Source organism: Morone saxatilis, unplaced genomic scaffold (assembly GCF_004916995.1).
Source record: "Morone saxatilis isolate NCDOM2014 unplaced genomic scaffold, NCSU_SB_2.0 Contig19, whole genome shotgun sequence".
Classification (NCBI taxonomy): Eukaryota; Metazoa; Chordata; class Actinopteri; family Moronidae; genus Morone; species Morone saxatilis.
In genome coordinates this window covers 14,678,727-14,693,655 of record NW_023339751.1, presented here as the reverse complement: position 1 = coordinate 14,693,655, position 14,929 = coordinate 14,678,727, and the positions used below count along the sequence as shown (strand labels likewise).

At 39.7% G+C, this 14,929-nt stretch overlaps 1 protein-coding gene across 1 annotated transcript in view; it reads left to right on the top strand.

Moving 5' to 3' along the window:
- The window catches only part of LOC118329046 (formin-2), a 38,092-nt gene that overhangs the window by 7,194 nt on the left and 15,969 nt on the right, over positions 1-14,929 (top strand). The window contains 7 exon segments of the mRNA XM_035662992.1: positions 2,374-2,526; positions 3,766-4,215; positions 4,217-4,260; positions 4,262-4,516; positions 5,045-5,186; positions 10,694-10,781; positions 14,800-14,861. Coding sequence (XP_035518885.1) covers positions 2,374-2,526; positions 3,766-4,215; positions 4,217-4,260; positions 4,262-4,516; positions 5,045-5,186; positions 10,694-10,781; positions 14,800-14,861 — 1,194 coding nt within the window.

Here is a 14,929-nt window from a genome sequence, read left to right as displayed (position 1 = left end):
CCCCCCCTTTTTTTTTTTGTTTCTTTTTTGTCCCCACTCTCTGCCTACTTCAGTCTAGGGCTTGGCCTGGAGCCCTGCATTATTCAGCTTGACCAAGAACAACCTTTGCTGTTACCACTGAGAGTACAGATCTCATTGTTATTGCTTTCTATCTTACAGTTAATCTCCTTTTTAAAATAAATCATCTCAGTCTGTCTCTGCAACCTTTCCACTTAAACCCCTTTAATATCTCAGACTTTTATATTCTTTTCCCTTTTACAGTTAAATTCCATCTTGAAATTAATCACTTACTGCATCACTTCTGTCTTCTCTTTCACATCTCCCTATCCTTTTATTTCCATCTTTTTCTCCCACCTCCTATTTTTTCTTCACTCGCTACCTAAATATGGCATTGTATCCAATTTCATTACTGTATTCTGCTGCACTGAACAAACGTATGAGTAGTTTGTGTCTTGTTCTGCCTACCGCCTGAAATTAAATACTCCATCAGCCTCATTCAATCCAACAATGGGGTTTGGGGAGGATAAGTATCAAAGAACTTAAATTAAGTGTCATCCCTTTTTACTCTTGGAAAATCATTGCTGAGTGGGTAAATGCTAAAGAGTGGCATGGGTTTATATCAATCTGGCAGGTTTTGTGTCTTGTGTGTGTTTCTGGCTGAGGTCTCGTTACCATTATCCAGCTAATGGGTTTTGTCATGAGAGAAACCTCTCCCTCTGGACAAAAAGAGGAGACATTCATGCTCATGTGATTCACACACACGACAGCTTTACACAAATTAAGCAGATTTGTGTGATCGAACTGCATCATGATTTGCTTTACACTGTGGTATATTAGCATCTAGTCCATCACTGCGTGGCCTTAAATGCTGCATGCCAGTTTTCTGAAAAATAATTACTTGCATTGGGAAAATGGGAAGCACACTACTATCTAGGGAAGTTCTTTACCTAGGTAGTAGTTTTTGGAATAACATCATCACTGTAACTCTTGCTAAAGGGACAGAAAGCAGTGTTTAAATCGGACACATATTCACCTTTGCACTGTTCAGAGCCAATTAATGACTGGGTCTTCTGAATGTGCCATACAATCTATGTGGGTGTCTTTTTTAGTGTCTGGTATTCACTTAATAGTCTTTAAAACAAGTACTATAAAATAATAGGATGAGTCTCAGTTTATAATTGGCAGATTAAGAAGGTACTATTTGAGAAATTTGCCTTACTGTACATCAAAAGGATTAAGCAGTTTTCACCTTGACCAACAACTGTAATACAACAGCTCTGACCAACAAGCAATTAGCTTAGTATCCCTATTTGCCATTGAGCCTGACAGAAACATATATTAGCTACTTGCATTTGAGGTTCTGGATTGGTACCTTTTTTTGACACTTAACAGGAACATTAAGAAACCTGCTGCCAAAGAAACTCTGTGCTGCATATCAAAGGATCTTGAAGGCAGTATTTCATACAGATGTCGAAGTTGTAATGAAGTGGACCATTTGAAGAATAAGGGAGAACGAGTATTTATTTTAATGTTTTTTTAGACTCCGTTTTTATTTCTTATCATTCATACTCAGCCCCAAGATCATTTAGTAATGTCAAGTGGAGACATCATGTTTCATCGTGGAAAATGGGAGTTTCTGTTGTTAAAACAAATACTGGCAGGATGGTTAACTTTGAAAGGCAGTAATTCAGCTTAGCCCTCAAAGTATTAGTTTTTCATCGTTAACTTTTGTAAACGATATGGTGGTTTCAGACAATAAAGAATAAACTAGAGCAGTGTTTCTCAAACATTTTACACTTCATACCACCTAAAAAAATATTAGTCTCTCCAAGCACCACACTCCTGTAGCGCAGGCTGACACAGCAGACCCAGCTACGGACAGTTCACGCAGGGGGCAGATTTAGTCCAATTAGAAGATTATTTATTGTTGAATGGAAGAAACAGGGCTAATTTGGTGGAAAGGGGATACTTCTGAGCCACACTTTTCCTAATAGTTCCCATTTGTAGCCAGACATACTGCAGTGTTTCAGAACCATTTATTTTACATATGTTGACTATCTTGCCATCACACTTTAGCTTGTAACTAATGTTTGTATGCATGTGATATGTGCATTAACGTGACCGTAGCAGGCAGATATTGAAACAAAATATAACAGTAAAATATATTTTTAAATATTTCAGAGATTCCTCCGTGTACCCCTTGAGGCAGTACATATACCATAGTATATAATCATATAATAATATAATATAATCATGATGCATCCTGCCATGTGTCTGCAATATACAATAGCACTTGGTGGGAGCAAGTAGTTTAAAACACAAACATCTGATCTCATTTACAGTATATGCACTTGTTTTCTAAACTGTGTTCAGGAGGAGCAGCTGTACACCTGGGCATCTGTTGGCCTGCCAGTGTCTCATCACCTGTGGGAACTCTACGGGGGGCGAACCACAGGCAGAGAACAGAGCTTGAGATCCCCTTTGCATCAATCATCAGCCAAGACACCAGGAGCTCTACACTCTCAGGTTGGTTACATCCTCTCTCCCTCTATAAATATTTTACAGTATGTTTGTTTACTGTGCATAATGCTTGCTTGGATTTATGGCCTTTTGTTTTACTACTAACATGAGAGAGCATCTTCCTTCTGGTAACCTGCTACATAAATACAGTGCAATAGATAGAGCAAATACTTAGTTTTCTTCTATTTATATTTTTGTGGATGTTTACATCTGTGTGTATTAATTTAAGAGTTAAAAATGAAAATAGGATGTACACACAAGGTAAAAAACATTATATTTAAAACTGTTATCTTTACAACCAAATTCTGTGTTGAAATTATCCATTCAGTGTTATTACATAAATGCATATTTCTGCAATACCCACTTGCTGACTGATAGATTCATTTAATTGAATTTACAAATAAACAATCATGGCATGAAAATATTGCATCTTTTTTAGGACACACAGTTAAGTAAAGAGTTACATACTGTATGTAACACCCAGTGGATAATGCTGTTATTAGTTTGAGACTTGTTCAGTCTTATTTGAATCATATTTAATCTCGATTTCATTTGATTGATCTAAAACAACATGGCCTGTGTGGATACAGTAAACCTTAGTTTCATTACTCGCAAATGACTCTGGATCAGCTTAACGTCTCAACTGTAAATTGTTCTTTGTCCACTAGAGGTCAGGCTTGTCTTGGAGAATTTAGATTATCACAGTGAACCTCCCTGTTTCCTAAAGAAGTTAATACATTAGGAAGGCCATACTGAGTGAACATTCTCCTTACCATTCAACGATGTGACCACAACTGGGGAATGTGTACTAGCAGACGCAGACCCTCCCCATGTGAGGCCCAACGAGACTCACTGTCTCTGGGGTCAAATCTCTCGGTATCCCCTCATCCCTGCTCTAACCAGTCTGGAGCCAGAGGTCTGATGGAGTCTAGACATAATGGACTTTTTTGACCCTTCTTTAGCTCATAGCTCTGTCACTGAGCTCCCTTAGTTGTGGGTGTTTTACTGTTTATAAAGTGTAATTTATTGAATGAAAATGTGTTCAAGATTTAACAGCCTTTTTCATGTCTGTTTTTCAACATTTAGAGTACAAGATAGGCTTGACAACCTTCTATAAAGGAAGGTTTCATGTTGGATTGTGTGTGGACATGTGTTTTATTTTCTACAGTTTGCATTTGTGATCCCTAATGTAGTTGCATGTTAAGTTAAAAGGTTTTTGTTTTTGTGTTTTTGGTTTGCTGACAGACAGAATCCAGTAGGTTGAAGTCAGGTCAGTCATCATCAGAGGATGAAAGCTGTCTCATCCCTCAGCTGGAGAGGACCATTGATGACCTGCGGATTAAGATTGCTGTGTTGCAGGGCCAGCAGGCCTCCTTGGCAAAGGGCAGCTTGGATAATGTGGGAGCTCTGGGCGCTGCCCACCACAAGGCCTCGCAGATGAGAGGAGGAAGATTGGGGAAGATGAGCCAGGAGGTGTCTGTCCAGACCTCGCCTGTGGAGGAGAGGTTTAAGTTTGACGTGCCTTTCAATGGAGGATCTGGCAGCGTGTCGTCCTCTGTTTCATCCTCCATCCCCAAATCTACAGAGAGCTTTGTCTGCACATGTCAGCAGAGGCAACAGAGCAGCGCCCATCATCCTCCGCCCCCGCCTCCCCCTCCTGTCTCTGGAGGTATGCCCCCACCTCCACCTCCACCACCCTCCTCCCACCCTTTTCACCTGGCTTGGATCCTGTCCACCGCCGGCCTCCTCTCCTCCCACCACCACCAGGTACGGCTCCACCCCCACCATCTCCACCGCCAGCATGGGCCCTCTCGACCACCCCATCCGCCTGGAATGGGCCTCCTCCACCCGCCCACCCAGGCTTTGGGCCTCCACCACCACCAGGCCCCATGCCCTCCATGATGGTCCAGGAAGCTGCCCCTGCCAAGGCTGTGATAGAGCCCCCCAAGCCAATGAAGCCACTCTACTGGACACGCATACAGCTGAATGCTAAAAAGTAAGGATATGCTGTATAAAGCGAAGATAGATGTGGATCATTTGCACAAAGGTATTCTCTGAACAGTAGAGAATTGAGAGGAAGCTTGTCCACTTAAGATAAAGATCGATCACGTGCTGTGACGGCAATAGAGATGTTAACCTTGTGGAAAATGAAAGTGATGCAGTCCAGGCATTGTGGTCAGCAGTGAATTGACTTGAACCAGGTTTCCTTTTCCTTAATAAGGCTTGGAAAATTGTAGTTGAACACACATCTAGAAATAGACTACTTGATTTACTTGCAAGTGAGGAACTTGGTAATGAATTCTAAACGTAATTTGTTGGCTGGCTGATTTGACAAGTGTATAACTTTTGGATTTTTCCTCCGCAAAAGATGACAAATGAGTACTCGTAAAACAGCAGAAACATATCGAGAAATGTCAAAAAAGGCTTTTGTGGTGGACTTCAGGGTACTTTTTCAAACAATACATGGCAGATTAAAGCTTGTCTACTTGCACTGTAAATAATTCCTCTTTCCTCCTATATTTAGACCCCTTGACCCACTGGTGTGGGAGAAAGTCGAGGAACCATCTGTAGACTTTGAAGAATTTGTGGAACTATTCTCCAAAAGTGCTGTAAAGGAAAAGAAAAAGCCAATTTCAGACACAATCAGCAAGTCCAAGGCGAAGCAGGTACAGTATGTTTTATAGTTGTGTGTTTGTTCCTTTTTGTTTGTCTTTATATAAAGTATACATACAGTATACTACATCTGTGCTGATATATTACATGCAAACGGGTGTGTGTGCATATACCCCTGGGTCCCAAATATGGCTCTCTTTAGGGCTTTTCCCATCTTCACTCTCACTCCTGTGATGCCCCGTTCCTTTCCATTTCTCTACTCTCTGAGTTCCTTTGAGTGACAGGAGGAACTGCTACAGCCAGACAGTTATTATGTGGTGTGAGCTCTGGCTCCCACCCGACTCCCCCGTGACCATGCAGTGGCACTGAGCCAATGTCTCGCGTGCGGTGAGGAAACCTCACGACGGTGATGACTGTTGAGAGAGAGAGAGAGAGAGAGAGAGAGAGAGGAGAGATGGGAAAAAAAGGAAGGAGGGAGAAGCCTGGGAGCTGTATTTCGTGATGTGGTTCCTCCCATTGTGCTTTCTGTACAATATAGTTTAATAGTCAGTCTGTTTGCCTCCCCAATGCCCTTTATGTCACTCCATCAATCTGCAAGTCAAACATTCGATCTATAATTTAAAGCTACTCTTGTCAAGATTTTTATGTTAATGTACTATTTGCCCAAATTATGTGTCTAAATCACAAATAATGTCGCACCAGGGAAGAAGTTTCACCCTTCTAATTGAGACCCAGTAGAATCGCTCAACAGTTTTTGCTGAGATGAGTTGTTGGTCTCAGGAACAGACATTGGTGGGAAATCATCTTAGTTTATGGGAAGTGATAAATTAAAACTCAACACTAAAATATAAAACCTCCAAAAAAGGTTCCAGTTGAATGAAAGTTTGACTCGGACAATGGATAAACTCCTCTACCCTTAACATAATAAAAAATAATAATAATAACTGAGGGGTTTCTGAAGCCACACAACTTCTTCTGAAACCTCAAAGTTTCTAATGCTGTCTTTGCCATTGCTACATGGTCCATCACAGGTGTGGAGTAGCTGATAGACCTTTCATCACGTTTACTGGCCACTGGGCCAATTTTGGCATTTAACTCTGATGTTTGCTGCTTTAAGGAGCCTTTTTGGCTTTTTTTTTGTGGGCACAATCTTTAATAATTTTATTGTATTTTTAAAGCTTTATAATCTGTTATTTCATATAGAATAAGTAATTATAATGTCAAATAAATGTAGTTGAGTAAAAGTACAATATCTGTGGCGTAAAAGTACAACATCTGTGGCATAAAAGTACAATATCTGTGGCGTAGAAGAGTAAAGTAACATAAAATAGAAATACAACAGTTTTATTGAGTAAAATGAATCCATGTTCCACCAGTAAGTTAGTCCCAAAGAAACTGATCAAATTGATCAAAAATGGTATATGGCCTGATGATTCCCAGCCTCTGTGTTTATTATTTCAGTCTGTTCATAGGTTCACTTGAGTGTGACACTTTTTTGCAACACTTGGTGTGCTTTGGAGAAGTATGTGATCTTCAAGCTGTGAAGAGAGAGTCCTTAAGGGATATGCAGCATGTGCTTGCCACAAGAATGAGTTTCTTCTATGTTTTTTTTTTTCAAAGAATATGCATATACCAGAAAGTAACTTAAGTTAAAGATCTTGTGTATAGAATAGGAGAGAAAAACAACTTGTGATCCAATACAGCACAAAGTCAACAACAATGGGTAACATTATATAAGCTGAGTGAGTTTGCCCTTCACCAGAAAACTACACTTTCATAAAGGAATTCATCTTCAAACACACTAAGTAGCTAGAATAGCCTTCATCGAGCATGTTGACACTCCAGGAGCTGTCAGGTGATTTCTTTGACACTGGAGAGAGAGAATAGAAGGAATTCACTTTTGCACAGAACTGCATTACACCAGTGAGTCAAGGTATAGGAGGTGACACAGGTAAGGGAGACGGGGAACAATTAGAATGAGCGTGCTCTTGTGCTCTTGTGCTCTTGTGCTCTGAATAAGTCAGCTACCACATCATGAAGCTACTGATGTTGTGCTTGTATTGCTAAATTGTGAGAGACAAGAGACAAATTGAGGTGGGTGTGGGTTGAATTCCCTCGGTCATAACTGCATGATACTGCTGTGGATTTTCTCTTACACAACAATGATGCTAAAGATATTGAAGTCAATAACAGAAAAATAAAAACATACAGTACGTAGAACTGTGACTGACCCCAATTTAGAGCCAACTTTGGACATTTCCAGCTCATGAGGACTGGCCCTTGGTGATCAATCCCATCTCCCACTACTTGCAGCTATTCCCATTCCTATGTGTGTTATGAGTTCAGCTGTTTTGCTGATGAGAGAGGACAAGCATGTTCTCCCGGGCTACCACTAGAGAGCAGCTTTGACGTCACTACTCGGCCAGTTTAAAGGCCTCTGCTGACATCCGTATCAGATGTGCAGAAATACTAACACTGACACCCAGTGTCACACGTTGACCCTGCCGTCTGACTGCAGAGAGGTTTAAAAGAAGAGCTGTCTTACAGTATATGCTGCTGTCCTTACAATGGAGGTGGAGTGTAGTTGTAGAATAAGCTGCTAAAATATGTAAGATGCATCTGTTTAGTATTAAAGGTTTTTGGGCTTTTGTTTCTTGGCACTCAATCCAGTAGTGTCTTGCCTAGTGTTTGATTTTTTAGATGCAAAGTGTTTAAAGCTTAACGTTTTCCATCCCACATGAATGAAGATTGAAGGTGGATATGAATGACTGGAGGGCTTTTAATGATAAATCTGTTGATTACTTTCTTAATGAATCGATTCATTGTTTGGTTTATAAATTGTTAGAAAATAGTGATAAATGTTTTTTTCTGAGCAACAGTCCAAAGGCCAATTTGTGATCACAGAAGTCAAAGGAACCCTTCAAATCCTCACAGTTAAGAGGCTGAAAGTTGGGGATGTTTGGCATTTGTGCTTGGAAAATTACTTAATTAATCATTTAGAAAAGTAGTAGCAGATGAATGTTCTGCCAATCTACTAATCCACAGCCTTTCAAAATCTAATACTGTTGGCCAAACAAAAACAGACACAATCAAGACAACTGCACCCCACCAACCCCCACTCCCAATACTTATTTTTGTCACAGTATTGTACTGTATTAATCTTTGTCTTACTCCTATTTGGAGGATAATAATTCTGTAAGTTTTGGAACTACAATTCCCATCATACTTTGGGGGATGTAAACAGGAAGTCTAATGCTGCCATGGAACCAATGAGTTATACTGTGAGCTTAAGCCCCATTTTTGTAGCCTATATTTATTTATATTTTGTCAAAATGACACTATTAAAAGCATGCCAAATTAGCTATTAGCAGTTCCTATTTGCAATATACCCATTGATGTACAGACAATTATTATTGTATTACTTGGTGATGATTCTCAGGGAAATTTTTATAGTTACAGAGTGCCCTTCCTGTAGAGAAAATGTGGTGCAGTCCCCTAATAGGTGCCATTAAATTGGAAAAAACCCCATTATAAATGGATCACAACAATCACAACAACTGCGTGCTGGTGCCACTTTTATGGGTTTTTTTTATCAAACAGTCTGAGTCCGACACTGCTTAGAAGGTTTAAGTAACACTAAATCTGAAAATATGTGTATCATGTCTGTGTGTTTATATTTGACTGAGTCATGGCTCAAAGAAGGAGCGCTATTTTGACGCAAATTGTGGCAATTTGACTCAAAGTGTTTTAAAGTACCTTAACTGCTTCCATGAGCTGAGGCATCCACTGCTGCTGCTCCAGTTGCTGACCACAATGTTACATCATTGGCCAAAGTAAAATAACTATCTTCCTGTTGTTTTTAGAGTATTGGCATGCACCTGTCTTTTTCACCTCACACAGTATCTTTACCTTTTATTCTCTGGCTCTTGTGCAGACTGTTGATTGATCAATGTGTTGATTCTGTAGAAACTGCTGAGTTCAGACTGTCAGGTGATAAGAGTAGCACCCTTTAGATCAGGCCAACTTGTATTAGTAGTTTTAGTTGTAACTAAACTAACTAACTAAGTGCTTGATCCCAAAGTTAAATGAAAAAAAGATTACATTATAATTTATAGTGACTTTTTGTGCCATTCAAAACCATTTTATGTTCAGGTCTCTTTCAGCTTGTACCTCAGGGATTTGTTCCTCACATGTGATTCAGAGCTGTATTGGATTGATGAAAGTCCATATTAGCCAACCCTGAAATGATAAATGGATCAAAAGATCAACATATAATTAATGTGACTTAAAGGATTTCTTTAAACCAAAAACTTAAACACATGGATCTCATAATACTGTTGAAAGACACTGTATTAAATTCGATTTTCAGGGTTGTTTTGTTGTCCTGAAAATGTTCGTCACGAAAATAATTTCAATAACTGTAGTGGCTCATGAATCCAGCTGTGTTTCATTATGAAATACTACTACTGATTCACTGCAAGGTAATTTTCATTTTAGACTTATTTAAAAAGTGATAAAATGTAATCTGTAATATCAGGCAGCTCGACTAGGTACTGATCTGTTTTAATTAAATTAAACATGTTTGTACATTTGGGAGAGTCAGGGGTCAGATGATAAAACATGACTAATGACATATTTGTTTTACTGCCATTAAGCAGCTACCTTAGACTAGCTATCACAGGCTCGCTGTGGTAGTCATTCGGCATCATATCTCGAATGGCCTGTCCCCTAAAGCTGTGGTTGAGCAGAGAAAACGGAAACAGTTTGGGCCTGGTGATATAACTTCCTGTGTGTTTGAGAAGTCTGTGGTCTGTGTGATCTGGTTTAGATGGAAGCGTTCTGTCTGGATCACAGTAGGCTACGGGTTTCCTGTCCTGTCCCTTCACCACTTTGCTGCCCGTTGCACACTTCTGCTTACTCAGGCGAGCTGTGGTTCATAATGGCCCCCTTGGATGCAGTTTTTCATGCATAATAACAACACTGGCTTGATATTCAACTCCTGGCTGTTTGACAAGTGGAAGCAGTTATTATTCAGCCAACATATGTTGATATTTCAGCTTTTGGAGAAGTTGCGATTGGGATACAGCAGTTTTGACTACAAGTGATTGCAGTCCTCCCCCTGCAATTGTGTAAAATACAATGTAAACAAAAAACCCGGAAAATCTCTGTATGTTTAATCAGTCGCAAGACTTGAATTCATGTGATCATAATCCACTTAGCAAATATGCCTCTTGTTGTTTTATTTGCATGACTGAAATATGATGGATGTGGGTGAATTGGAGCAAAAGGAGAAATTGTTAATCATCGTAATTCAGCTAGACAGTATTATAATTTTCCTAATGTTTGCGGCTGAATAGTCTTAAGTGTTCCTCCCACAGAAGTAAACAGACAAAGGAGAGTGATGTTCCTGTCTTTTGTTTCCAGTCAATTATTAAATGCCTCCTCTCTGTGTGTGTACATGTGCATGTGTCGTGGTATTTTGGATATATTTGGAGTGTTAGGTTCTCTTTGGCCTTGTATAACCCTACTGCTCACATCTCTTTGTCTTATCAACTCTTAGGTGGTGAAGCTCTTGAGCAACAAGCGTTCGCAGGCTGTGGGTATTCTGATGTCCAGTATTCATCTTGATATGAAGGACATCCAGAATGGTAAGTGTAGTATCTGAACTCATCTTCCTATAGCTCTTTGAGAAGATTTTGTGACACAGGTTACAGTGAAATAACACAATTGTGATGTGTTTAAACAAAAGTGTAGTTGTTATAGCCTGTATGTTACTACAGTATGCAAGTGGCACTGAAAGCACCACTGTAATGTTTAATGTCGGAATAATAGTAAAGTGATCTGTAAGTACACTAGATTTACTAGAGTTTACCTGTATTTTCTACAACAAAAAGGCATACCTCTGTTGTGTTTTTTACATTATGGCTGACTCAAGAGTATTATATTACATTCAATACAGCTCATCAGTGGTTTTGTTTTTATATTTTTGGGGACCTTTTATTGCCTTTAATAGATAGTGACAGAAAAGGGGGAAGAGAAAGAGAGAGAGAGGCTGACACGCAGCAAAGGGCCAAAGTCAGATTCAAACTCTTGGCTGCTGCAGCAAGGACTCAGCCTTTATACATGGGGCGCCAGCACTACCAGGTGAGCTATCAGGGCACCCCAACATCAGTGTTTTTTATTAGCTACACTACTAGTAGCATGGATTGAGGATTGTCAGTGTCGTTTGGTTAGTCAGTCCACCACTGTGGTCCGGATTGAAATATCTCAGCAACTACTGAGTGGATTGCCATGGAATATGGTAAAAGGATATATTTTACTGACTTTGATTATCTCTTTATTATTTTCCATCTAGAGTCTCCAGCAGGTCAGTTTTCACTCATCCAGTAAAATATATCAACATCTACTTAATGGAGTGGCACGAAAATGTTAATCTAGCACCACAGTTGGATAACTGTTTGTGTTTGTGGTTTTGAGTAAAGTTTCTCAACAACTGTTGGATTAATTGCCCTGAAATTTGGTATAGTGTCCCCGTCAGGATGAAATGTGATAAATATACTTATGATCCCCTCACTTTAAATCTAGTACCATCATCCTTCCATGGGGTTTGCCTTTTTGAACTGCCATGCTGTAGCCCTGAAGGGACAAACCAACATTCACATTTTTTGCATGTTTTGTGGCCACCATAGTTTCTCCTTCACACTTTCAAGGGGAGAGTAAAGCTATAGAGTTGCAATCTACAACTACACTGCTTGATGCCAACTCATTGTAAGCTGGGAGACACACACAATAAGTCAGACAAAGTCATGATACTAAACCCAACTACTACTTTAACATTTTAGTTTTTATGTTAACATTTTTTGGCAACAAACCATCTAAAGCATACTGAACAAACATACACTGACACTCTTAAACTATGTAACTAATCTATTTTTAGATAAATTTCTCTCCACAAAATTAAAATTTGGCCAGAGATTGTTTTGTTTGTTTTTAGTGTGCTGCTATCCCTGTTCATAAGGGAAGGAGTGATTGGCTGAGCTCATTGCCAAAGCTTCATCCTCCCTCTAGTAGTTAGCTTTATAACAAGTCATAATGTTGCAAGGCATGTAAAATGTTTTTCCTTTGTTACTCTCCTCCCATCTGTTTTTCTTTGCTCTCATTTTGCATAATCTCTCCCCACCTAACATCCACATAATGTTTCTCCGCGGCTCTCTGTCTTTCTCTGATGAGTTGTCACCATCTTGTCTAAACGGCTTTGTTAAAGTGAAGTCATTCAGGAGATGTTGATGGGAACAGACTGTTTTCCTGTTTTAGTTACTCTCTGATTGCTCTCCAGTCTTCGCTCATCCATGTGTCTAAACACTCTTCTTCGTGTCCACATCCTATTCAATTCTCCGACAGTAGAGCCTTTATTGCTGCTTAAAATCTTTATCTCAACGTGCATGGCAGCTGGGTAGATTACATTAAAATAAAAGTGTTCCACAGAAACCATGGATGAACAAATGAATAAATTGTTACTTCTACTTTCAGCCTTCTACTGTGTGTTTCTGGCCTTGATGTCAGTCCTTGGTGCATCCATCTCGGGTCAGAGTGGGAGGGCAAGTTAGGGCCACTCTCATCAGCACTGTCATTCATCTCCTATGTTAGGACAGTTTTTGCTATAGTACATAATTAGCGCTGATTAGAAACTTCAGTATATCATTGGAAAGTAAGATCAGAGGTGGTTTGGTGTAATAATTGTTATACCTCAAAACAGTGAGATACCTACTGCCTTGCACAAACAATATAACCCAAGAAATTGTTTTTTGTTAACTTAGCAATGCATTTTTATTGAATGATTATTAGGCGTGAATAATTATAGCCCTAAAATACTCATTAGTTCACATAAAGAACAAAAACTAAAAGACAACATATTAGAAATGCTTTTGTTTTTCCATTGCTAAAATGATCTCATTTTCCCTTGTGCTGTTGGAGGTTAAAGATGATTAAAGAATTGAAGGATAATTTGTTTACAGAGATAGATTCATTCGTCAAAATGTTGTAATCGTCCCTTTTGGTGTAGTGAATCATTGTTTAATTTCCTCTTGATTCCATGATGAAGACAGTGACTAGCAAAGCCCTCATCACTTGGATATCTCTGACTTGAAGAAAAACAACCTCTGAATCACTGATTTAGATCATGTCTGTTTTATGACGGCCCCATTGCTCAGTGAGGAGTCAACACATTTCTCTTTTCCTCACAGCTGTTGTTGTTTGTTGTCAGACTTGGCCGACACTCTGCATGTTTCATAGGACACTTCCATGCGGTGTCTGCTTCCTGTGAGGCTTTGGAGCGCCAGTCACAGTATTAGATGGTGGTTGCCGGCGCCATGCTGGGGTTGAATGTGGTAGTCGGGTTAGACCCAGGCAGATGGGTCTGGCTTTTGGTCATAAGAGGTCTGTGTCAGAGCAATGATACGGTTTTCTCCCATGTCTTTTAAAAACCATCTCCAATCAAATCAGCCAGCCAGACTTTGGTTCAGATAGTAATGAAAACCAAATGGTTACAACGAGAAGAGTGCGAGAAACAGAAAAGGGGAGAGTCAGAGAGAAGGAAGTTATTTCTGTGGTGGCTTTGGAAGAGGAGAGAGTGTGAAGAGGCTATAGGGTGAGAGCAAAGAACTTGGAAAGGAGTTGAGTTGCTCTTGTGGCACACATGTGAAGGGATTAATGAAGCTACAGAATTATATAAGGAGAGATAAAGCAATATCAAAGCTAAACACATGAGACAGAACTGACTGGAGCAGTACAACAGTTACTTGAGGCAAATGCTTGTCCTTTCTCTAATTTTGTTTTTCTCATGATCTTCTTTATTCGTGTTTCTTAAGTTAAGTTTGTGTTGGTGAAAAGCCTATAAGAAGTCCAGCACTATTCAATGTCCAAGCATAATATGTGATGGAAAGTGAACATTGTGCATTGAGTCCATTACTCCAAGTTGCTTTATCCCTTCTGACACTAGTTTTTTCCCCTGCACCTCAGCAAATCAGCAGATCAAAACAATGTGAGTAATTTGGACACCCACTGCACGGTGAAATACACATATAGGTGTCGAGTGCTTCACTGGGTGATTGTGCATACAGCAACACCTCAGCCTCAACACCGCAGACCCCCAGGCTCTGTTTGTCTTTAAACATTTACTTTCAAAGGATTAATGCTCACGGGCGCCAGGTCCTCGCGCCGAGACAAAAAGGCGACACCAGGAATTCAAACACAGGAGTTCAAACACAGATCTTTGTACCTTTGACAGATTTCTAAGACCTCTTTATTTATGTTTTATTTTGTGGCCTCTTCTATGCTATTGTGATGAGAGCTGATATCTATGTAACTCACAGCATACGGCACATGACACTTTATGTCGGCCGTACAGGGAGAATTCAGCCCTTGTTTCATGGCACTTTTAGCTCCAGCAAAGCAAAAAAAGAAGCTGTTCTGCCAATAGTTGTGATCGTTGTTTCAGCCAAATAAAAATGTTTGATGTCTGTTGATTATGAAAGTCAAGGCCTGTTTGTGCTGGTTCAATTTATGTTAATGGTGATTGTTAATTGTTAATGGTGTTTGAAGGAATCAGATAAATGTTTTAGTGTTAACATTCACAATAACCGTGTCATTTATTCCTTCCGTCCGCAGCGGTCTTAAATATGGACAACACTGTCGTTGATCTGGAGACTCTGCATGCCCTCTATGAAAATGTGAGTATAACAACATGCTGTAGCACTCCTTGGAATTGGAGCTATGTCTTTATGGTTACAACAGTAAC